Below are 25,423 nucleotides of genomic sequence, written 5' to 3'. Positions count from 1 at the left end.
CCCCACCTTCCGTCCTAGAATCAATACTGAGTATTGCTTCCAAGGCAGAAGAGTGGTAAGGGTAAACAATTAGGGTTAAGTGACTTGCCCAGGGTGTTTATGTATTTTTCACTGCGGCATTCCCCTAAAATCCATTCTCGCCTCCCGCTCCCGCCACAAAGAGCCTTTCCAAGCCGCCCCCGCCTCCTCGGAGGGAGGCGTAGGGGTCTTGCCAAGGCTCTTGGGCAGGGCCTGCTGCGCACTAGCAGGTCGGAGCTCCGCAGCCTCCACATGCCCCGGAGACCTGCAGCTGCGGCTCACGAGCCGCCAGGCCACGCCCAGTCCCTGGCCTCCGTTGCTAGGGACTCGATCCCGGCCGTTGCCAAGGCCGCCGCTCCCTGGGAGGAGGCGGGGCGAGGGAGTCGGGTTTGGGAGGCAGTGGTGAAAGGGTTGGGGGTTGGGGGGAGAAAGGGAGAGGTGGTGGAAAAGGGGAAGATCTCGCGAGGTCGGGCGAGATCTCGTACGAAGACTCCGCCGGCGGTTGCTAGGAGACGTACTCCATTTCCCAGGCGCCGGGAGAGAAGGGCCAGGGCGGTATTTGCGCGTGTTTGACTGCGGGGGGGCCGATTCGGAGGAAAGATGGTGAGGATGGGGTGGAGGAGGGAAAGAGGGAGGGGAGGTGCATGGAGAAGAGGAGGAGGGAGCGCCCTTTCTTCCCTGCCCCAAGAGGGGCAGACGGGACTCCGGGACCTTCTCCCTCCCGTGTGACCCATCCAGGACCGCTACATTCGCGCTTCTCCGCGCTGCGGGGATGATAGATGCGGGTCCAGCCTCCTTTTAGAGCACTCCTTGATCCTCCCTCAACCCCCGAGGGAAGTGCTCTTAGCATCACCTACATTTTATAGCTGAGTAAACTGAGGTCAGCAGAAGGGAAGGGACACGCCCTGGGTCACTCTCACAACTGATGAAGCTAGGAGGCAGAATTCGAACTCAGGGCTTTCTGATTCCAAGCCCCAGTGACCTATTCTTTGTGCCACTCAATTATTTATCATATTATCCCTGTGTTATAGATAATCATGCATGTATATGGAAATATACTTCTAAGCACATCTACACACAGAGATATCCACAGGGGTATAGATGCACACATCTGAACACTTTTTGGGTCCTTTTTATTTACTTACACCTGCACATACACACTTGAATATATATGCACATACAATACAGGTGTAGGTGCATTTGTGTGCCTATATGTACACATGTACATCTAGGTGCATTGTGTTTTCCTATATGCCTGTCTGTTATATGTATGTAAACACAATAAAAGTGTGTGTGCATATGTGCACCTCTGCACTGTATGTACATATCTATGTGTTGTGTGCACATGCAACACAATATAGTCTACAACACACATGCACTTTGTATGTATGTGTGTCCTCATGCATTTGTGTGTATAGCAATATGTCTGGATAGCGCTATGATGCAGACATATCTAGAGATCGAGCTAGATGGATGTATAGAACTATAGACACACTTAGCTCATATGCCATCTAGATAGATACAGATCTATCTAAAGAAAGTTCTCCATGTCTAGATAGAGATAGCTCTGGAGATAGACACAGATATCCAGAGACCGTAATAGCTAGCGAGATAAATAGAGAGAAAGAGAAATATATCTCCAGCTACAGATACACGTTATCTAATGGGACATCTGGGTACAGAGCAACATAAATAGCTAGAGATCTGCACATAGGGATGTCATAGGACATCTCGCTAGATATGCATCGATAAGGAGAGATCTGTATATCTAGATAATAGCTAGCTATCGCTGTAGATCCACATATAGTGAGATAATATGATATCTAGCTAGCTAGAGGGAAAGAAAAATATATACAATATATAACTACAGATACATGATAAAACAGATAGCTAAATCTATGTAAATAGCCATAGATATGCATATGTATATATGTGTATGATGGGACATCTAGGAGAGCAAGAAATATATATGTATATGTGTGTGTATATATATATATACGCACACATGTAGGTAATGGGGCATTAGATATATAAGTATGCACACATGTAGATAAAAGGATAGCTAAGCAGACATATTAGATAACAAGAAGTAGATATAGATATAAACTAAATATAATGGGGCATCCAGATATATGTCTAGATATATTGCTGTAGGTATCCACATACGTTATATAAGGGACCTCTACCTAGATTATAGATCTACCTAGTTATGTAGCTATAAACGTATGCATATAATATGACATCTAGATGTAATTAGGGATATCTTTAAAGTTTGTAATGCTCTTTACAAGAAGAGTTTTAAGGTTAAAACTTAGCTTAGATTTAAGCTAAGACTTTTGGAACAATCCTGTATTCACATTTTATCCTCATAACAACCTTGGGGAGGTAGAGGCTATTATTGTCCCCATTTTGCAGATGAGGCAGACAAAGGTGAAGTGACTGATCCAGAGTCACATAGCTAGATGGTGTCTGAGACAGGATTCAGACTCTTTTATCTTCGTAACTCCCAAGTTCAGTGCCCTGTCCACATGTTGCACCTTTGTTACAGAAGAGGAAACTGAGGCTCCAAGACACTGTGACTTGTAGAAGCCTTGTGTAGAACTCATCTGAGCAGAGCTAGGATTTGAACTCAGGTTTCCTGTCTCTTTTCCTTTCACCTTGTCCTTTGAGTTCTAAAGTCTGTGATTCTCTGGTGCCTAGATGCCAAATCAAGACCCCACTGCCTACCAGCCAGCAGAGCTTCCCAAAACGAAGGGCTAGTTGTCCCCTTTGGGAAGAATGAAAGGGCCCTGTCCAAGCAGTGCAATGAAAAAAGGACAGTGGATGTGGAGTCCAAGGACTTGAGTTTGCTTAGTAGATGATCTCATGCTTCCCTTCTTGGAGCCTCAGTTTTCTTATCAGTAAAGTAAGTAGGTTTCTAAAGCCTCCTCCAGTTCTAAATCCTATGGACCTGCTTAGGGGTGATTAAAACTTGCTGTGTGCTTTGTTGTCCTGTCTGACTTGTGGGTTTTGGGGGGGTAGGGGAAGAGATAGGCACTGGAATGTGATTTGCTGTTTCCTTCTCCACTGTGTGCCATAATGGTCTCATTTATGACTGTCCCTTTCCAAAGACTGCTTATACTTGCCACAGAGTTCAGACTTGCTCTGCCCTGCTGTGTCATCATTTTTGGCAATAGGATGCCTTCTGTGGCAGGTGACAATCAACCGGATTGGGTTCTTTGATACTGTAATTTAACACACTCAGCATTGATGTCTGTCTATGGAAGGATCCCCACCTTTCAGGAGCATCTCAGTGTGAGGGTCTGAAGTATCAGGTAGTCCTGAGCCTGTCACTGCCTTTATATTTTATATTTTATTTTTTATTTCTTTTCTTTTATTTGTTTTAATTTTTTTTACCAGTTACATGTATTAACAAATTTCCACACAAGTTTTCCTAAGTTATATGATCGAACTTACCTCCTCTCTCTTCCCTTCCCTCTCCTGGTGCTGGCAGGCAATTTGATCTGGGTTATACATGTATTATCATGCAAAACACATTTCCATATTGTTCATTTTTGTAAGTTTTCACTGCCTTTTTAAACAGACAAGTATTTAGAGAAGCCATCCTGAATTTGTCACTGGCTTTAGAATCAAAAATCCTTGTTCCTATCCTGACTTGACCTCTTAACTAGGTGAATGGCCCAAAGGCAAATTATCCATCTCCCAGGGGCTCTAAAATGATGGGGGCATGAACTAGGTGATCTCTGAGGTCCCTGCCAGTTTTAATATTCTATGATTCCTTGGTGTCCAAAGTGGAATAGACACAATGAGAAATTCAAAGGAGGAAGGGGAGACCAGAATCCAGGGCAGGGGAGGTGTGTGTCAGGTAAGAGATAGACCGCAGAAGCCCAAGTAAAGCAGAGTGTTTGAGTGCAGGGAAGGCAAGGCAAGGAAGAAAAGAAGGAGCCCATTCTTCTCTCATTAAGGTCCTGAATGAAATACCTGGTTTTCCTGGCCTTGTGCTAGGGGTAGTGAGAACTGGGAATGCATCACTTCTTGAGGTGTATGGAAATGATCTCCTTCCAGATCCAACAAGTTGTCATTAAGTTGACTGACTTTTATTAAGTACCTACTATGTACCTCTGAAGTGCACAGTGCTATTAGGGGGCCAAGGGACGGGAGATCAAGTTCTAGAGAAAGCACAGACAGTTAGTTCTTTACCCTAGAGAGTTTACAGTCTTATTAGGGCCAGGCTTCATCATACACAGATAACTATAATATATGGTGAAGTGTGTCAAAAAATTGCAAAACAAAATACTATCGGGGGCAGCTGGGTAGCTCAGTGGAGTGAGAGTCAGGCCTAGAGACAGGAGGTCCTAGTTTCAAACCTGGCCTCAGCCACTTCCCAGCTGTGTGACCCTGGGCAAGTCACTTGACCCCCATTGCCCACCCTTACCAATCTTCCACCTATGATACAATACACCGAAGTATAAGGGTTAAAAAAAAATAAAATAAAAAAAATACTAAGTTCCAAACTTATTCAGAATGATATCCTTTAATATTAGTTGCCCTCTCCACTCCCTCATCCCACCCCCCACTTCTGCTTTTCCTTTCCTTGGAGAAGTAGAATGGCTGTGGGTATGGAGTTTTGCATTTACTGTCAGATGAGGTGGTTGTTTGGTTTTGTCGAACTCTGTGTGTGTGTAATAAATTTTTATTGCAAGGGAAGGCTCACTTGGTAGGAGTATTCAGAAATGAATGTGATGTTCAAATAAAAATGAATAAAACTTTAAAAAATCATTTCTCAAAGGAGCATGGAGAAATGGAGCTTTTTATCTCCTTTGGTTTCTTCCATCTTACTGCTGCTTTTCCCTTGACCTATTAAAATTCTTCTTACAGTTTTTCTGCCTTGGTAGCCAAGCATAGTTGCTCATTAACACCTCCCAGTACAGTATTGGTAGTGATTAATGGAAGCAGATTAATTGCCAGATCTCCAAGAAAAACTTTTGCACTGGTCTTTGATAGACATTTGCCAAACATTGTGGCCCAAGGCTGGAGTAACTCTCCTTTTATTGGCTTTTAAGTGCTGCTCTTATATTTATAGGAATAAGAAGGTTTTCTTCCTGTCTGGGAAAGAATCTATCAGCCTGAGAGAATAGTTCTGGGGCAGGTAGGTAGCCCAGTGGATAGAGAGCCAAGCCTGGATTTGGGGAGGACCTGTGTTCAAATTTGGCCTCATACACATCTTAGATGTGTGACCCTGGGCAAATCACTTAACCCCAATTTCTTAGCTCTTCTGTCTTGGAACTGATACTTTACTCTAAGAGAGAAGTTAAGAGTTTACTCAAAAAATTAGTTCTGAACATTTACTAATGTCTTCTTTATTAAAATCATGATACATTTTTTAAAACCCTTACCCCCTTCTGTCTTATATTCAATATTAAGTATCTGTTCCAAGGCAGAAGAACAGTAAGGGCTAGGCAATTGGGATTATGTGGCTTGACCAGAGTCACACAGCTAGGAAATAACTGAGGCCTGATCTGAACCTAGGGCCTCTCCTCTTTAGGCCTGGCTCTCGCAATCCACTGAGCTACTTAGCTGCCTCCACATTTCTACTTTATTTGCTTCTGAAGTTACTAGTGATCTCTTAATTGTCAAATCAGATGGATTTTCCTCAAACCTCATTCTTAAAAAAATTCATAGTTTTTGTTATTCTGAATTTAACAAACACCAACAAATAAAAGCATTTGTGTAAACAGAGAATGAAAAAGGATTCCACATGAATCAACTGATCGCCCTGACATGGAGCTTTCTTTTGGGGGAAAATATAAAAAATATATATATGTATATATATAATTCAGCATATTAGTTTCAAAGCTCTTTTGCTTGTCTGTGTCTTGTGAACTTCTTTCTGTTTTCTTCCATGCAACTGAAAAGTTCTTTAGTGACCCTCTTGTCTATTTCTTCTATCTCTGTCCCTAGTTCCCCTTTGCCTTCTACCCATTAAAAAAGAAAACCTAAAATTAAAAACTAAAAACAAATAAGCATAACCAAGCACACCCCCACACACACATTGGCTATGTCCAAAAATGTACCATTCTGTGCCATGAGTCACATTGCTTCTCTATTGGAAGATGGGTAGCATCCCTGGTCTGCTGGAGCTGTAGTTGTAACTCCTTTCCATTGACCAAAGTTCTTGAACCTCTCAAAGTTGTTTGTCTTTACAGTTATTGTATAAATTTATCTCCTGCTTCTGCTCTCTTTAGGTAGTGTCATATAGGACCTACCAGGTTTCTCAGAAACTGTCCCTTTAGGGGCAGCTGGGTAGCTTAGTGGGTAGAGAGCCAGGCCTTGAAACAGGAGCTCTTGGGTTCAAATCTGGCCTCAGACATTTCCCAATTTTGTGACCCTGAGCAAGTCACTTAACCTTCATTATCTAGCCCTTTCTGCTTTTCTGCCTTGCAACTGTTACTTAGTATTGATTCTAAGACAGAAGGTAAGGGATTAAAAAAACCCTATCCCTTTGATCATTTCTTATGGCACAGTAATATAGTCTCTTACATTCATATAGCATAATTTATTCCATTTCCCATCTGGTGGGCACCCTTCAGTTTCTGGTTCTCTTATTTCAACAAAAAAGTGCTGTTTTAAATATTTTTATACAGTCTGGGTCCTTTCTTTCTTTGGTCTCTAGAGATCACTCATTGGTGGTGGTATCACTGGGACAGAAGGGAGCTCTGTACAGTTTATTTCTTGAATATAATTTCTGATTGATTTCCAGAGTGGCTGGACATAGCTCTGCCAACAGTGCTTTAGTATACCTGGCTTCCCCCGGCCAAGCTAACAATTGTCATTTTCTTTTTGTCATCTTTGCCAATTCTCTTTCATGCTTGTCACTCTCTATTCTTTTCCTTGCCACCTCAGGCCCTGCCCGTACTCTCTCTCTCTGTCTCTTCCCTCCTAGCCAAACTGGGGACCATTTCCTCCCCTATCACACTTAGGAATTGTTGCTGAAGACTTAAAATAACCAGATGCAGCTGCTTAAGCTCCTTTTAACCCCCGGCATTTGGTCCCCTGTTCTTCTAACTCTCTGCTATTCAGCAGTCACTGACTTAGGTCCTGGGAATGCCAGGCACATGAATATTGTCTTCTGGCAGCTGTGCTGGGAGACAGCAGAGGGATTTATGGAAAAGCAATACTCTATACCTGTGGGCACTCTGCTTCTCCAAGGAAAGGAAAGGGGGGAGCAACTAATATTAAACAGCTTCAAAGAATGCCACTCTGAGGAAGCTTGGAACTTAGGGTTTTTTTTTTACAACCCTTTAATGTACTTTAATCATCTATTATAGTTATCTGTCCATGTCCCCCATTAGATGATAAGCTCCCCAAGGGCAGAGAACTGTCTGTGTCTTCTCTAAACTTTGTATCTCCTGTCCCCTCTGCCTCTAAATGATGCACGTCAGAGGTACACAGTAGTAAGTATTTAATAAATATCTGTTGGCTTATCTTACATACTTTTTACCATCAGCAAAAGTGTACCTTTTTTCCCCTCCCACCCTCTTCATTGAGAGCAGAATAAAAAAACCCCTTATTACAAATGTTTATAGTGAAGGAAAACAGATTTATGCATTAGCCATGTATGCAAACAGTATATTTCAGGTGGTACTTTAAGTGTATCATCTCTCACTCAGGAAATGGGCAGTATGTTTGATCATGAACCCGCTGGAACCCACAGTTAGTCACTGTTTTGATTAGAGTTCCTAACTCTTTCCAGGTTAATTATCTTTACTGTAGTGTTGCCTTTATCTAAATTGTTCTTTTGCTTCCATTCACTTCCTTCTGCATCAGTTCATACAAGTCTTCACAGGTTTCTCTGAAACTATCCATCATTTTTAAAAACTGAACAATAGTATTCTATCACATTTATATGCCATGACTTGTTCAGCTATTCCCCAATTTAAAAGCATCCCCTTAGATTCACACTTTGTTCCCTCACAAAGAGATACACACATTCACACACATACCCACGTATCTTTAGGTTTTGTTTTGCTTAGGATAAATCCCTCCCTTATTCTGCCCTCCTTTAATTCTCCCTTCTATTTCCCTATTGGGTTAAAAGAATTTTTGAACCCATTTCTGTGTGTATATTCTTCCCTTTTTTAATCTGTTCAGATGAGAATGAGGTTCAGGTGTCAGCCACTCTCTCCCAACCCTTCCTCCTTGTTTTTATAGATGTCTATTTTCATACCATGATTACTTGAGATGATTTTCCCTTTCTTTTTCCATCCCCACCTAGTTTATTCCTTTCCCCCTCCTTTTCCATTCTTCTTTTAAGATTATCAAGGTATAATAGAATCACTCCCTCTGTGGCCCAGGATAATGATAGATCAGAAGGGACACATGCGTCAACTTACTACATTAGAATGTAAGCAATTTATCATGGGATTTTTTTCTTTATTATTTACTTATTCTTCCAGCCGTATTTCCTGACTTCAGATTTGATGTTAGGACTTCATTCTGTGCACTTTAAAGGAATGTCTGGGCTGGTCCTAGGGCTACTCTCTTGGGGTATTGAATCTTGTGCTATTCTAGGATCCCAGGAATAGCTCTGGCTTAGGACTTGCAAGGTTTCAGTGCTTCCCAAAGTGGTCTAATCCAGGGCAAAATCCACGTGCTTCCCCCTGGTGCGAGATTTGTAAATCACTGCCAGTAGACTATAGCTAGGCTCAGCCAAGGTCAGGCATTTAGAGCTGCGTGCAGGAGGGGCCGCCCCAATTTGGCTCAGGACTGCCTTTCTGGTTCTTCTTCTGTAGGCTTCAGACTGAGCTCTCTGCTCCTAGGCTCTGAGTCAAGAGAAGCAGCTTGCTTTTCGGTTTGTTGCTCTTTCATTAAATCATTTAGGGGCTGAGGCCCCTGAGGGCAAGGAGGGGAAGGGAGAAGAGGGGGCAGGTCCTCTGTCAGTTCATTCACCCTATATCTGTGACTTGGACATATGGGGTATGGCAAAAGCGATGTGAGTTCACACCTGGCCTTATCGTGGTGTCTGCTGCAGTATGGCTCAATGAGTGCCTTGTCTAGGGCTGGTACGACTTCTTGTCCAGGTTCACAGCCTCTCCCTGGGCACTGGTGTGATCTGTAATGGTGCACAAAGGTCATGCTGACTACAGCTGGAAAAACTACTGTAACTTTTTCTTGGATTTCTCCATCAGAATTCAGGCAAGTTCATTTTCTAGATGGGTTTGGAGGGGTTGGTGGGGGGGGCAGTTCTTCGTGGCACTACTTCCTGCTATTTTACCCTCCTGGCTCTGTCTCAGTCAAACCTCATTCCTTTCGGTCTCCTTATAGCATTTGACACTATTGACCATCCCCATCTCCTTGATATTCTCTCCTTTTTGGGATTCAGTGACACTACTTCTTTTGGTTTCCTTTTTACCCATCTGGTTGCTCCTCTTTGATGGATCTTGGTCTATGTCATATCCCTTAACTATGGTTCTATCCTGAGACCCTTCTCTCTCCTCTCCGCCTCTCCTTTACTCTTCATACTTTCAGTGATCTAGGCAGCTCCTTTTAGTTTAATTATAATTTCAATGTAGATGACTTCTAGATCTTGTCCTCGGCTCTTTCCAGAGCTATTTTTCAAACCATATGTTCCATAGCTATCTCAAGCTCAATATGTCCAAAACAGAACTAATTTGTCTTTCCCTCAAACTCCCCCACTTCTAATCCTCCATGTTTCTGTGGCAGACACCACTATCCTTAGCCTGGTTCACAACCTCAGTCATTCATATCTCACTCATGACATTTCCATGTAGTTACCAAATCTTATTCATGCTACCTCCTCTCTTACACCTAACCTCTTCTGTCACCCCACATAGCCCTTTTCACTTCTTGCCCCATGCTCAAGTCTCTCCTCCACATACAGTTGCCAAAATGATATTCCTAAAGCCAAGTCTAAGCGTCTTACTTCCCTGCTGAAAAAAATGTTAGGACAAAATGAAACTCCTCTGTTTGGCATTTTAAAGCCCTACACAGCTTGGCCCCCAGCACACCTTTCCAGCCTTATTGCCTTATTCCTGGCTTTCTTCCTTACCCTTCCTCCTACAGGGCAGGCCATCTCTCACGTCCAGGCCCTTGCAGATAGGCTCTTCCTTGCCTGGAATACCCTCTCTCTTCATAATCTCTGAGAAACCTTAGTAACCTTCAAAGCTGAGCTCACATGTCCCAAGCCCTTCTTGATCTTGCATTGCCAGCATCCCTCTTCCCAAACTGCTTGGTTCTTTTGGGGGGATCTACTTTATATGTCCTTATTCTGTATAGACATAGGTTGTATACATGTTGCCCTCCCCAGTAGAACAAATTGTGAGCTTCTCTTAGGGCAGAGACTATTTCCTTTATTATCTTTTTGTACCAAATGCCTGGCACATAATAGGGGCTTACCAAATGCTTGATGAAGTGACCATATGCATGTGATTAATTAATGGGTAAAAGAACATTGGCAGATATTGTGGCAAGTAGCATGTGAAGTGGAATATCCTTGGAGTGGACATTTCTGATGGGAAGAATGGCCTGGGCAGAAGTGTGAGTCAAGATGGCCCCTCTCTCCATGGCATATCAAAAAGCCTCTCTATGTCCATGTGCTCACGGCTCACCTAAAGGTCCTGTTAGGCAACAAAACCATGCCAAGATGGAAGCTATCGAACCAATGTGCCCAGCTATGTTGATGAGTGATTTTCCATTTATTTAAGGCACCTAAAAAGAAGGGAGGAGGAAAGAAGGGAAAAGCTAAAACTTCAGCAATTGTCGATGGCATCCCACCGGAGGAGATGAACAAGGAGCAGGTGAGAGCTGGGATGGGGAGTGCTCTCACCAGCCCAGGTGTGATCCCAGAGTTCAGGCAAGTGCTTAAGCTGCCCAGAAGGGCATATAATCAGGAAGACAAAATGCCCGTGGAGTCACCGGGGTGAAGTTCATTTAAACATTTTAGAGCCAGACACCAGGCCTTCCCCCCAAGTGCTTTAATTCCTAACTCTTGTGCTTCAGACTACCTGAATTCTGTCTCATGGCAGAGACTGAGGAGATCTTTGCCGAGCTTCCTCCGCCCTTACCTGCCCAACCTCTTGTTTCTGCAGGTGGAGGAACACATCATGAGGATCAGGGAGGAGCTGGACAGGGAAAGGGAGGAACGCAACTACTTTCAGCTGGAGCGAGACAAGATCCACACCTTCTGGGACATCACTCGGAGGCAGCTGGAAGAGAAGAAAGCTGAGCTCCGCAACAAGGACCGAGAGATGGAAGAGGCTGAGGAGAGACATCAAGTAGAGATTAAAGTGAGAGGCAGCCTGAGCCCGGGGGCTTGGGGGGTGGGATGTACAGTGTGGGGGGGCACCCACAGAGGATTGAGGAGAATCCTCCACGCACGAGGGGAGGAGGTCAGGAGGAGAGAGCCAGGGAAGGGTGGGAGCCGAGGGGGCTGCTGAGGCTGGCCTCCCTTACCTTCTGGCTTCGAATCACTGCTGGGGCGCCCCAGCTAGGAGGGCTCTGGGGTCACATTTGCATCCAGGACGTGTCCCCTCCGCAGGCCTGGCCCCCTAACTTGTGTTTGTGTCCAGGCTCTGAGTTGTGGCCCTCGCTTTAGGTTTACAAACAGAAAGTGAAGCACTTGCTCTACGAGCACCAGAACAACCTGACCGAGATGAAGGCGGAAGGGACGGTGTCCTTGAAGCTGGCGCAGAAGGAGCACCGGACGCAGGAGAACGAGATGCGCAAGAACATGCGCAGCCTCAAGGTGGAGCTCAAGGAGCAGGAGCTGGCCAACGAGGTGGTGATGAAAAACCTGCGCCTGGTAGGTGGGGCCGCGGGGCGGGGCGCTGGGAGGGGAGCGGCGGCGGGGGCGGGCGGCCTTCTCCCGGACCAAGATTTTCCTCCCAAAGGTTATCGCTTACTTTCAGCGGAAAAACGGCAGCCAGTGTGGGGAATGGCGAAGCGGGCTGACCCTGGTTTCAGTTATTGCCGAGAGGCCATTTTCTGGGGGGGTTGTGGCTGGTGAGGGAGGAATGGGACGCGCCCCTGCCTGGGCCTTCTTCCTTGTCAAATGAAAAGTGCAGTCCTGGGCCTGACGTCGGGGAGCAAGCTTTTAGCCGAATAAAAAGCCAGAGAATGTTAATAATGTGTGTCACATTGGTGCAGCGGAGCAAAGGGAGGTGCACGCCGCCCTGGAATGGGCTGAGGGCCCGTCAGATGGACCGGCCCTGCTGCACACCAGCTTTAATGATGTGGTTAATATTAGTGATGCAGCTCAGTGGATGGAGCATCAGGCCTGGAGATATGGGACACCTTGGGTTCAAATCTGGCCTCAGACATTTCCGAGCTGGTTGACCCTGGGCATGTCATTTAACCCTCAGTGCCTAGCCCTTACCATTCTTCTGCCTCTGAACTAATACTCAGCATTGATTCTAAGATGGGGGGGGGGGCGCGAAGGGGGCGAGGAAGGGTTTAAACAAACAAAATCAAATCTGACCTCAGACACTTACTAGGGGTATGAGCCCAAGCAAGTCACTTAACCTCCATTGCCTGACCCCTGTCACTCTTCTGCCTTGGAACTGATACTAAGACACAGAAGGGAAGGGGTTAAAATGTTTTTAATTAAGAAAAGGCAGAGCAACAATGCAGCCTAGTGCATGGAGTGGCGGATTAAAGTCAGAATTGTGTTCCAATTCAGCCATAGATACTTATTAGTTGTGTGAGAATGAGCAAGTCACCAAACTCCTTCTCAAAGTTAAGAAAAGCCTCAGTTTCTTTATCTGAAAGCATGATTTATCTCACAGAGTTGTCATGAGGAAAGCAATTTATAGACTGCAAGATTCAATCCATACACAAGTTATTCCAGATAGAGAGGAGGAATCAAATCGGGTTACTTTCCACAGGATATATAATTTTATCACCAAAGCTCATGATCCTCCCTCTCGATGGCATTATATGCATGCTGGTCTAAAATGGATTTTGGAATCAATTATTAACTTCTTTGCTAAACAAACTGAAATCTGCTTTAGCTAAAAATGCTACTTTGTAAATAAATGGAGAGGCATGTTGCCATAGAAAATGTAAGAAACCAGAGGCAGAGAATGGTCTGCTTTTTGGGAAAACATACCTCCCAGATAAAGAGTGTTTTTTCCAGTTCGTGAGAGAGGAGGGACAGTTGGCCATAGTGAATATGCTTCTGAGCATATTAGAATCAGATGCTGTGCCAGGGGAATCAACCTTGTCCTGATAGTGTTATCATAAGTCCAGGCATAACTCTATCCTGGGACAGTAAAGCTATGGAACATGATAGTCACCGGAATCATTTTACCCAACATAACGTATGCTCTACTAACACTGAGGAGAAACTTAATTCACCAGAGCAAAGGGATTTTCCAGGCAGCAAAGATACTTGGTTGAGTCGAGTGTGGCTCCCCCAAATTGTCCATCTGTTATTTTTGCAGAGCTCCTGTAATGCTGTCCTTTTTTTTTTTTTAAACAGAAACATGATGAGGAAATCACTCGTATGAGGAATGACTTTGAGAGACAAGTACGAGGTTAGTTATATAATCTTGCGAATCTCTTTCCTCTGCTGTGTCAAAACAGCTTAGCAAATCTAACTCCCTTCCCAGAAAAGTGTGTATCCTCCTGGCAAAAAGATTGTCTTTAGGCCTGAGGTAATGCTACCACTACCTCTATTGTTCCGAGGAAACAAGGGAAGGGGCCGTTTCCAGGGCTACTTTGCCTGCCTTCAACAGCAGAGTGGGTTATTTTTAACAGTTGTAAAAGAATATGGAGACTTAGGCGAGACAGGTCAATGGGACATTGTGTCTGCATGTGCTCCTTCTCTAGAACCATTCAGGCAGAATCCTTCGAGCTTCTGGCCCTTTGCTCAACTATGTGTAAAGGCTCCCAGGGCAGTTCTCTGAGCATGGCTACCAGTAAAGTTTTTCTAGTCAGTCTGTAGCATGACAGTTCATTAAGCCAGTCTCTGCAGGAACATCTTGCAACAGGCTCAGTTTTCTGGACTCCATAAGAACCAGTGGGTCCAGAACCTGCTACATTGAACCTGATCCAGGTCCATTAGTACTGAGAGCTTCCATAGCTCCTTGTCTGCCCCTGCTAAACTGCTCTGTGCATTGTTTCCTTCAGAGATTGAGGCCAAATATGATAAGAAGATGAAAATGCTTCGAGATGAGCTGGATCTTCGGAGAAAGACAGAGATCCATGAGGTTGAGGAGAGGAAGAATGGCCAGATCAACACACTGATGAAGAACCACGAAAAGGCCTTCAGCGACATCAAGAACTATTACAATGACATAACCCTGAACAATCTGGCTCTCATCAACTCTCTCAAGGTGACCTACCCTTGGCATCTTTTCCAGCCCCATGACATCTCCCTAGCTACCCCTAGGGACCCTTGTTTGCTCCCCCTTTGAAATTGCCCTTACTTCTCAGTGATCATTGGCCCAGAGCACTTGCAGCTTTGTGGCATGATGGTGGTCATGTCCTCCTTGTCAAGTGTGGGTTGGAATGGCAAGAACCAGGGACCAGGAATCGGCTGACCTGATTCTTGCTTGCCTGCCAGCTGTGTGGTTGTGGCCAAGTGGTCCAGCCTCTAAGCCTCCGACTCTCCAGTTGTGAACAGAAATAATAAGTGGATGACTTGCTGCTGCAGGGGAGGTGTTGCCGTGAGATTCACACAAGAGGTTGCTATAAAGTGCTTTATTTCTGCAGTCCCATATGCTTCTTTCTACCTACTATTGCTTAGAGGAGAAGTCTAGGTAATTCCCTGAGGCCCAGGTAGAGGGCATATTTGAAGCCAGGTCTTCAGCACAACACCACTAAGACCATATTGTCTCTGAGCTGTGCTTTTATCACTCTTCTTTCTTTCCCCAAGCACCTTTATTTTGAATTTCCCTTTGAAACACTAATTAAGCCTATTTCCTCCCATAATCTGACCAATTAGTTCCCAAAAAATTTGCAAGAACTAATTGGAAATATTTCACCAGCAAACAGAGGTATCTTTGTTTCTCCTTTCCTATATCTGCCTTACATGCCCATTCTTTTCTCTGCAGGAGCAAATGGAGGACATGAAAAAGAAGGAGGACCATTTAGAAAAAGAGATGGCAGAAGTCATGATGCAGAACAAGAGGCTGGCAGATCCTCTGCAGAAGGCTCGAGAAGAACTGATGGAACTACATAGGAGATTAGTCAACTATGAAAAGGATAAACAGGCCCTGACTGTGAGTCCCCTCCTGAGCTCACTGTTTTTCCAGGAGAGATTCTCAGTGTTGTTTGGGTAGCCCCCAGTGCTTATAGCTGGCCTCACAAGCGAAGAAGCGATCACAAGTTGGTGCTCTCTCTGAGGCCTAACCCCTGCTTGTACTTCTTAGAGCTTTTGGGTGAAGAGGAAAAGGGAAGTCTGGTGACCTTTGTATTTGATGTTAAGGAGAAATCCAGGGCAAAGCTCACCTGGTTCTCCTTTTCCTGGAGGCTCTATAGGGCCAGTAAGGAGGTTTGGTGGATTATCTCAGGGAAATAAATCTAGATTGAGAGGGGGAGAAACCCCCATACTCCTGCTTTTGCAAAGATGCTGAGCTTGGTCAGGATGGTGCCTGCTCTGTTACCAGCAGATGCTGCCTTGCTCAGGCTTCAGCTGCTCATGTGTTTGAGCTGCTCCTTTCTGGTGGTTATTTTTAGCCTTGCCAACTCCCGAGAGTCAGCACTGAACTGATGCAAGTAGGCCCAACCACTTTTTCTGCCCCTTTCCCTCTTGTTTTCTCTCCAGAGTACAAAAGCCCGTTTGAAAGTCACCGAAAAGGAATTGAAAGACCTGCAGTGGGAGCACGAAGTGTTAGAGCAGCGGTTCATCAAGGTGAGAAACTGCTGTGGGGTGGCAGGGGATGAGGAGGACTGGTGGAGGGGCAACCAACATTCTCAGAGGCAGAGGCAGATGGAGCCTCTCTTCCTCTCCCTCCCTGTGACCATCTGAGAGTGAAGTTCAAATCTTCCTGGATATCAGCTAGAGTAACTTGGCAGATGGAACATTGTGATATGAGTCAAGACTTTCACCTTCATCTGGATTCTCGGCTTTTAATTGTTCTCTGTGCTTTGAGGTCTTTCCATTTGTAAACTAAGATACTAAGAGATAGTTTGTGATGTGCTTGTCAGAGGAAAGGGGTCTAAATCAAAAGAAAGACAATCCCCAGATAGGGAAAATATGGACCATTTGTCCAGTGAGACCATGAGATCGAAACCTGATGTACACCTTCAGAAATTCACCACTGAGGGACAAGGAAAGGGGCCTGACTAGGTGCTGCTCTTCAACCAAGGTTTTTAGGCCCTGGCTAATCTATGGCTTGGCTGCCTTTGTGTCTCAGAATTTCCTCTTGTGCTCAAGAGTTGTCAACAAGCATTTATTATGTCCTTTCCTTTGTGTTAAGTGCTTGGAATACAAAAAGAAGGGCAGAACATAGTGCCTGCCATCCCTCCAGAAGCTCACATTCTAATGGCGGGGGGGGGGGGGGGGAACACCACACAATAATTATGTACATGCAGTATATATAGAAGGAGAGAAGACACTAGCAATGGGACAGACCAGCCTTTTGCAGAAGATGGGATTTGAGCTGAGTCATGAAGGAGGCTAGGGAAGCCAAGACACAGATAATAGGAGGAGCAAGAGGTTCATTCCAGGGAGAGGGAACAACCAGTGGCAATGGAGATGTGAATTGAGATGGAGAATCCCAGGTTCAAATCTGTCCTCAGCCATTTCCTAGCTGTGTGACTCTGGGCAAGTCACTTAAGCCCCCACCATTGCCTATCCCTTACTGTTTTTCTGCCTTGGAACCAATACATTAGTATTCTTCCTAAGACCAGGTGGTAAGGGTTTAAAAAAAAAAAAGGCATGGCTCCAGGAGGCCCATCGTGGCTGGATTATAAAGAAGGGAGGAGGGGGGAGAGCAAAGTGTAAGCAGACTGAGAAAGGCCAGAAGGGATCATACAAGAGAGAGCATTTTGTATTTGATCATGGAATTAATGGAGAGCCAGTGGATGTTAGTGAACAGCATGGTGGGACCTGGCTTCAGGAAAAGTCCCCTCAGCAGCTGAGTGGAGGGAGCAGAAGTCAAAAGAGACTCGAGGCAGGGAAGCCGCAGCTGCAATAATCCAAGCATGAGGTAATGAGAAAGTGTTGCCAGGCTAGTGGTCGTGGGAGTGGAGAGAAGGCTGTGTCTATCTATATTGAGATACTGTGGAGGTATCAATGACAAGACTAGGCAGCAGATTGGAGATTTGGGGCGAGGAGTCCAAGTGAAGAACAGAGGATAACACTAATGTTGCTGGTGAGCCTGGATAAATGAGAGAGAATGATAGAGCCCAGATACATTGGAAAGTTGTTGGGAAGGTAATGAACTTGGATTTGAGATGCCTCTGGGTCATCCAGTTTGAGGTGTTGGTTATACAGGCCTGGAGCTTGGGAGAGAGCCTAGGGCTGGATGGACACGTCTGGGAATTATGTCTATAGAGACAAGAGCTGAACACTTGGGAACTGACAGACTCTACAGACAACTACAGCTTTATACTTGGTTCAACAATAATATATGGCAGGCAAAGGCTGTCCTGGCCTGAACCTTTCTGAATTTCTTGGGCTGGGTTGCATTTCAAAATAGTGCTTGAATTATATTCACCGACTAGCAAAAGTGGATGATTTCCTGTTGCCGTGAAACTTTTGCTGCAAAAATATTACAGTTACATATGGTTGGTGCTTTGTGTAAGGTGTTCTATGGATATTTATTTTCCTTTTAAATTAACTAAATTTATAACATTTGAATATAACAATTTAGAGCTTGATATAGGATCCCTAGGAACAGACAGATAGACAGATATAGATAGATCTCCAAAGAATCAATTAAGATGTGATGTCCTTTTTTTTAAATTCTCACTTTCTGTCTTAGAATCAATACTAAGTATTGGTTCCAAGGCAGAAGAATGTAAGGGCTAGGCAGCCCAGGGGGCCAACACAGCTAGGAGGGAAGTGTCTGAGACCAGATTTGAACCCAGGACCCTCCTGCTCCAGGCCCAGTTTATTATCCACTGAGCCTCCTAGCTCTGCCCCCTAGACATGCTATCTTAATTAACTGATGATATTATATGATGGGATGTCCCAGGATATTCGGGCCCCCACCCCCAGCTGCTAGTATCTTCTTTTCTGAGATCACCTTCCATCTACTTTGCATATATCTTGTGTGTACCTAGTTATTTTCATGTTCTTTCCTCCATCCTGCCTTGAGGGCAGGGGTCCATGTTGCCTTTCTTTGTATTTCCAGTACTTGGCACTTCATAAATGCATGTTTTATTGACTTTCTGAGTTACACAAAAGGAAGAATGGATGTAAGAGTGAAAGAGCTTCATGATAGCTCTTAATGTTAAGATCCTGGGACCTTGTAGTAATCATGAGGCCAGGAGCCTTCCTTCCCTCCTTAACAAAAAAGTGTGTATTAATGGAGAAGCAAGTGAATTAGGAATGAGAAACTTTGTCATTTGGCTATAAGTGTAACTTAATAGAATTTTTATATCTTTATCTTGTTCCTTGATTTTAAAAGTTTTTAGCATCAAATATCAGAGGAAAAAAACTTTTCTCCCAATAGAACTAAAGACATATGGCTTAGACTTTGGCAGCAAATTTCAAAGAAAGTTCTAACTGGCAAGCCATTATCATCATTGAGTCATTCAGTCATGTCCAACCCTATGTGACTTTGTCCATGAGATTTTCTTGGCAAAGATACTAGAGTGGTTTGCTTCTCCTTCTCCAGTGTGTCCTCATTTAACAAATGAGGAACTGAGTCAAGTAGGAACCAAGTGATTTACCCAGAGTCGCATAGCCAGCAAGTGTCTGAGGTCAGCTTTGAATCTCAGATCTTCCTAACTTCAGATACAACACTCTATCCATTGTGGCCACCTAGCTGCCCAGCAAGCCATAGAACCTGCCAATTTTAGGAAACTGTTAACCCACTGATTAAGTAATTATGTTTGCACTAGGTTTGAAGTTTGTGAAACTTTAACCATTTGTAGACATATAGATTCTCTACTAGGATTCTGAAAAGTCCAAAGCATGCAACAAATAACTTGTGGGAGATTTCATAGGCCTGGTTTTGCTGGGGAATTAAGGCATGGGGCAGTGGGTTGGCCAAGACGACCACCTGGCTAGACGATGATGGAGAAAGAGAAGGAAACCCAGGAATTAGGGCTTAGTCCCCAATTCCATTCTGCTGCTCCTCTTTCAGAGGGTGGTCCCTCTAGTAGTTTTAACCAAGACCAGATCTTTGAACAATGTTCTTCTGAAAGAGAAGGACTTTGTGTTGATCCTAGTGCATTAGAAATATCCTTGCACATTCCACTTGAAGGGCAGTTGCATGTACTGACCATGATGGGGTGATCTGGGTGTAACTGTGAAACCTTGGGATGAAATGTCCAATCTGGTTAGCATGATTACAGTTTAGACTCTCCAGGTGTCTGCTTCTAATGACAAAAACATGGGTCATTTTCTCTCCAGTATTCTCTCACAGGTATTCTATAGCCTTGATGTTACTTGTCAGTGAAAACTTTTTCTAAGAGATGATTTTGTTTCTCCCCACATTCCCTTCTCCTGAGCCAGGTACAAGCAGAACGAGATGATCTGTATTCCAAGTTCAATAAAGCCATCCTAGAAGTACAGCAGAAAACTGGCTTCAAGAATCTGATCCTGGAGCGCAAGCTGGCAACCCTGGCAAATGTGATGGAGAGGAAGGAGGTGCAGCTGAACGAAATCCTCTCAGCCTCCAACCTTGACCCTGAAGCCCTGTCGGTGGTCTCCCGAAAACTGGAGGTATGGGCATTTTGGAAGTGTTTGGACAGAGGGCTTCTTCACTCATTGTGCTTTTTCATAAGCCTGGGCAATTTAGATATCTGTTGTTGTCCTGTTTTTGAGAGTTCCTTCCAAACTCAGGACATTCCTTTATGGCTTGTTTTCTGATGATGTAAAAGGGAACTTGTTACCCAGCTGCATCTCTTTGACAGTTAAATGATGATGGGTTTGAGAGGGAGAGATCTTCAAAGTCTCTTTGATGGCCTGCTTTCATCTGGGCTCCAACATGTACTCCCTCCAGGTCCTTGGGCAGATACATAATACATGGAGAAAGGAGCTGTCAGTTGGCTCCCTGTTTAGACCAGCACTGTCACCACTTTTGACAGGGCTTGGGTGGTGGATGGGTGGGACAAATGTTCTTTCTGGAAGCGATGGCCCATTGGACCATATTGGTCCAACTGGCAGCATAATGGGATGGGATGGCAGATGACATTTCTTTTATGACTCAGATAGGAATCAGGAGCCCAATACTTCCAAAAGGGAGAAACACCCCCCACCCCCACCCCATTAAGAGTAATGAAAAGTGTGCTGACTATAAGCATCTGAATTGACTCCCACTAGACTAGTTGGACAAGTTAGGTGTGCTCTGGGGCTGTTTCCCCCCATAGGAAAGGTGTAGAAGTTCACCAAGAGGATTTCTAAGGTTCCTTTGAGCTCCAATTATGTAATGCCATGATTTCACAGAAAGGGCAGGTGAACCGGGGGGGGGGGAGGGGGGGACCTTTGGAGCCACTAGAGGAGGATTGTGTTGAGAGATTTGGATGTTTTTGTCACCTGAAGAAGTTTGGCTCCATATTTGCTGTTGAGCCACCCCATAGCACTTTGGGAAGGGTCTGGGGAGTCAAGAATCAGTCATGCATCTCCTTCTAAACAGGTTATCACCATCTGCTACATTCAAGCTCTCTGGCCTAGCTTTCAGAGGCAGTTGGTGTTTGCTCTTGCACTTTTTGAGTTGCTTATCACAAAAGCAGGTCCAGAATCTTCCCCTACAGGCCTTGCCATTTGACACATTCTCAGCTTGCATTGCCTCCCAGGAATAAAAAGGAAGCCTTTACTCTTTCTCAGTGGAGGTGTTTTTTCTGTCTTCATAATCATTAGATTTTAGGATTACTTTTGATGTAAAGTTATCTGGAATATGTTTGGTTAATTTTAATACTCCATTGGTTCCCACTGTGACACAAGTGTCTGCCATCTTCCTATACTCATGTAGCAAGCTCTCTTCATTGGCCTTGCCCTTGAACCTCTGAAGGGCAAGGGATGATGGCAGAGGCAGACACAGTGTATCAGTCATCATTCTCTGGGCCTGTCTGCCACTGCACAAGCTTTGCCTATGTATGGCTATAAGCCTAGGCAAGTTTTGCATTGGGTTGGCTGCCATGAAATGATGTGCAAGAGAAATGGAGAACTTTCCTATCTCTGGAGGGCATGGCCTATTCTGGCCCCTTTCCATAGTTAGAAAGCAGAATGGAGCTGGCTATGATGCATACTTGGAGAGTCCTATGCAGATTAAAACTATTTCCTTTAGAGCCAACACAAAACTCGTCTTAAATGGATTCATATCTTTTACTCCTAGTCAGTTAGTAATGGGGCAGCGAGATGGCTTAATGGATAGAGCACCAGGCCTGGAGTCAGGTATACCTGAGTTCAAGTCTGGCTTCAGACTCTTACTAAGTGTGTGACTCTGGGCAAGTCACTTAACTCTGTTTGCCTCAGTTTCCCAATCCACAAAATGAGCTGGAGAAGGAAATTGCAAACCACTCCAGTACCTTTGCCAAGAAAGTCCTAATGGGGTCATGAAGAGTCAGACATGACTGACACGACTCAATGACAAATTCACTGATATCTCTACAACTTACTGCAGAAAGTGTCCTGTATGCTGGGGCAGAGAACCTCCTCTGGAAGCTCTGCTTGGAAAACCTGGAATCCTACCCCTAAGAGGAAGGAGGTTTCCCAAGGGATTAACTGATTTGTCCTCTCCCTTTAGGAAACATGTTGTTGTCTTATTCTTATTTGACAGAAGAGGCATTTTGAGACATACGAAAGTCAAATGATTTGTCCAAGGTCACCCAAGTATTCAGTGGTAGAACAGTGCCTAGAACCCACCCGGTTCTTCACATCTTCTCATAGCCAGGGACCTTTTCTCACTCTGTCAGAGAGAAGAGCCCTGAAGGGCTAATTAGCTAAAGAACGCTGTCAGAAATAGCATTAGACCAGCGAGTGCTGATATATGTAGGGCACATTCACATCCCTCTTCCAGAGGGGAATAAGAGTGTGAAGCAAGTTCCATTCTCTCTAGGGGAAGAAAGACCCCTCTCCCCACCTTCACTCTTACCCCAGCTGAACTCAGTTACAGAAGCTGTGAGGCCGGTGTTCAGAGCCTTCCTGGGCATTCCCCTGATGTCTTCACTGCCTGCCCATGTTTGAGGTCCTCTCTTTAGTGCCTGTCTAGGAGTTCTAGGACCAACCACAGTATATTTGGGGCTCATTGGCTCTCAACTTGACTCAAGTCTTATAGCCAACCTATTTGATTTCCCTCTTCAGGATGTTCTGGAATCTAAAAATAATGCTATCAAGGAGCTGCAATATGAACTTGCCCGGGTTTGCAAGGTAAGATTGGGACTGGCTAAGGGGGAGGTTTGGAGGAAAATGAGGGTATGGGAAATGGTTGCTGACAGTGTGAAAAGGCAGTCCCTCTCTTTGGCACCACTACATTTCCCAAACTTGCTTCCTAGTTTTATCCAAAATCACTGCTAGGTTTGATGTGGTAACATGAGAGCCATTTGTGCCTATGGAGAGCCCTGAGGGTTTATCTTTCAACATAGTGGCATGGAGAATGTTTCCTGTCTTTACATTCTTTCCCAAACCATGTTTTATTGATGTTCTTTGACTTGGATTTGGAATCAGCAGGCCTAGATGCAAATTCTTGGGCTGTGGGACATCAGCCAAGTCCTATGACCCATTGGACCACAATCTCCTTTTCTAGACCATGCAACTCCTATGGGTCCCTTTCACCTCCATATCCTGTGACCATTTTTCCTTCCTAGGGGGTGTGGGACGCACTTACTAAAACAGTTAAATGACATTTACCTGCTCTCCTGGGGAGGAGTTGAGCTCATGGGGGCAGGGGTAGGATGAGTGGGGACCAGTTTTACTAGATCTCACCCATAGGGAGCAGGCTTTTAGAGGCCATTTCTCTAAAAGAGATTAACCAGGAATGGACTTTTTCTTTGGTTTTTGGATTGAATTGGGTGATATTTATTGATTAGTCTTCACCTCCAAGCATCTAGCACTGCTGATGTACAGAGATGGTTTTTGGTAATAATTTGAAAAATGATCCTGGGTCATCCCACAAACGTGCTTATGGCTTATCATCTCCCTCAGGAGATTTCACTCTGTCTCATCTCAGTCACTGGTTTGGGATGTTATTTATTATTTAGCATCTTTGCATCTGCCTTACATTTCTAGGTTTTCTTCTGCTGCTCTATCAGTTTTTCTTCTTCACCTGCCTCATAGTCAGGATGGCTATACCTTTAGTGTTTTCAGGACTGTGGTCTTAACTCTGACTGCCCCAGTTGACCTTTAGCCTTTGGTTTTTCTTTTGAATGTGCTCTTTAAATCTTTACCCAGTCATTATTCTTTAATTTCATCCTTTTAAGATCACACTTTATCCTTTCATTCTTGTCACTCTTTATTCTCTTCCTTGCTACCTCAGGCCCTGCTTGTTCTCTCTGTCCCTTATCTCTTATCCAAATTGGGGACTGTTTCCTCCCCTATCACACTTAGGAATTGTTGCTGTAGACTTAAAATAACCAGATGCAGCTGCTCAACTCCTTTTAACCCTTGACATTTGGCCCCCTGTTCTTTTAACTCTCTGCTATTCGGCAGTCACTGACTCAGGCCCTGGAATGCCAGGCACATGATATTGTCTACAGGCAGCTGTGCTGGGGGACAGCAGCTGTACCAGAGTAGTAACTTAGTTAAGGTTAAATGTATAATTCTTTTGGGGTAAACACTGGCAGAGACAGCATCTCCACTCTGGCTCTTGTCACTCTGTCTGTGTGACACTTAATGTAAAGGACTTGGTGTGTTCACATGTGCACCAGATCCCATTCCAGTGCCCTCATCACGGATCAGGGGTGACTCTGGGTTCTTTGCCGATGAACTTCATGAAACTCAGAGTAAGAAAGTCTCTGTTTAAAGACCTGGTGATGGACAAGGATGTCTGATGTTCAAGGACCAGCCTGGATAAATCAGAGGCTCGTTTTGGCACTGGTTGGTTAGGGGGCTTGCAGTCTGCATTGGTAATGGGTCTTGTCCCCACTGACGGGATCTCAGACCCTTGAAGGTCTGGAAGTCAATAGACAAGGTGCTTTGTTTCAGCCTTTGGGCCCACCAGAGTTAGGGGTGCACCCGCTGGCTCATTCTCTAGCAGATCCCTCCCACATGCCCCCTTCTTTTCCTGGCTCTGCTCTCTAGTTGCTTCCTTCCCCGAGCTCTGGCTCAGTTTCATAAACACTTGATTCTTTCATGTCCCTCATTCAAACCTCTTTGCCTATCTTTGAAACACAAAGGTTTTGGGGTTTTTTGGTCTTTCTTTAAAATGAGGGTGGAGTGAGATGAAGAGAAGATACATCTTTGTTAAGGGAAAAATAAAACAAGAGAAGGAATATTGATTCAGTAAGAAATGATGAATATGGAGAATTCAGAGAAACTTGGAAAGACTGTGTGAACTGATGCCTTAAAGTTAGGAGAACGATTTATGTGCTGACCCCAATAGTGGAAAAGAAAACCATGAAAGACTTCCTAAGTGATGTGTGCAGACTTGGCAGTAGTAACTCTAGAGGGCTAATGATGAAACCTGCCTCTAGCCTGGGAGAGAGCGAGGCCGTTTTTTTTTTTTTATTTTGATTTTTCCTGGGACTTACTTGTTATAAGGGAGGGTTTCTCATAGGTAGGTAGGGTTGGGAGAGCCACTGGGAACAGAGAAAATGTTTTTAAAAAATTAAAAAGGAAAAGCCACAAGTCAGCAATAGTCATACAAACAGGACCATGATGTGTTCCCCAGGGCCAACCTTCCCTTGCCTTTCTTTTCCTGCAGGCACACAATGACTTGCTGCGAACGTATGAAGCCAAGCTCATTGCCTTTGGAATCCCTCTGGATAACGTGGGGTTCAAACCTCTGGAGACATCAGTGATAGGACAGGCCCTGGGGCATGGCCCAGCCGGACTGGTGTCTACGCCTACGTAGCCTGGATGGACCTCCACCTGCCCTTCCCTCCCCAGCCACAGACATCAGATGCTGCCCACGGCCGAGGAGCTGAAGCTGAGCCAAGCCTCCAGAGGTGTTTGCTCTACGTCACGCCCCCTTTCATAGACTTAAGGACAGTTATTTTTATAAACTCCTCAGCAGATGACATTTTAACAATTCGCCTCCTCGCCTTGTCCTCTGTTTCAAGGCGGCATTAAAGCGGGCCCAGGCGTAGGGGAGAAGCTATACTGTGTTTT

At 44.7% G+C, this 25,423-nt stretch overlaps 1 protein-coding gene and 1 long non-coding RNA gene across 2 annotated transcripts; one reads left to right on the top strand and one right to left on the bottom strand.

Annotated features, from left to right (window-relative positions):
• The first annotated feature begins 558 nt into the window (after positions 1–558).
• Positions 559–25,423, top strand: GAS8 (growth arrest specific 8). Its single transcript, XM_044660518.1, has 11 exons — positions 559–621; positions 10,743–10,835; positions 11,127–11,324; positions 11,633–11,839; positions 13,517–13,571; positions 14,167–14,372; positions 15,093–15,260; positions 15,806–15,892; positions 19,670–19,879; positions 22,460–22,525; positions 25,017–25,423. The coding sequence occupies exons 1-11, from the start codon at positions 619–621 to the stop codon at positions 25,164–25,166; spliced, it is 1,443 nt and encodes a 480-aa protein (XP_044516453.1). The 5' UTR covers positions 559–618; the 3' UTR covers positions 25,167–25,423.
• LOC123234595 lies at positions 10,377–11,674 on the bottom strand. Its single transcript, XR_006505346.1, has 3 exons — positions 11,491–11,674; positions 11,103–11,243; positions 10,377–10,746 (listed from the first exon to the last, which is right to left on the bottom strand). It is a non-coding gene; the product is annotated as an uncharacterized LOC123234595 (long non-coding RNA).

This window comes from Gracilinanus agilis, chromosome 2 (genome assembly GCF_016433145.1).
Source record: "Gracilinanus agilis isolate LMUSP501 chromosome 2, AgileGrace, whole genome shotgun sequence".
Lineage (NCBI taxonomy): Eukaryota > Metazoa > Chordata > Mammalia > Didelphimorphia > Didelphidae > Gracilinanus > Gracilinanus agilis.
The sequence above is the reverse complement of the archived record's forward strand: the minus strand, read 5'-3'. Positions and strand labels throughout refer to the sequence as shown.

Excerpts from the sequence above, each read along its gene's own strand:
- GAS8 (XM_044660518.1), top strand. Across the intron at positions 11,325-11,632 it reads GACATCAAGTAGAGATTAAA|GTTTACAAACAGAAAGTGAA; the intron begins GTGAGAGGCAGC and ends CCCTCGCTTTAG. Across the intron at positions 11,840-13,516 it reads TGATGAAAAACCTGCGCCTG|AAACATGATGAGGAAATCAC; the intron begins GTAGGTGGGGCC and ends TTTTTTAAACAG.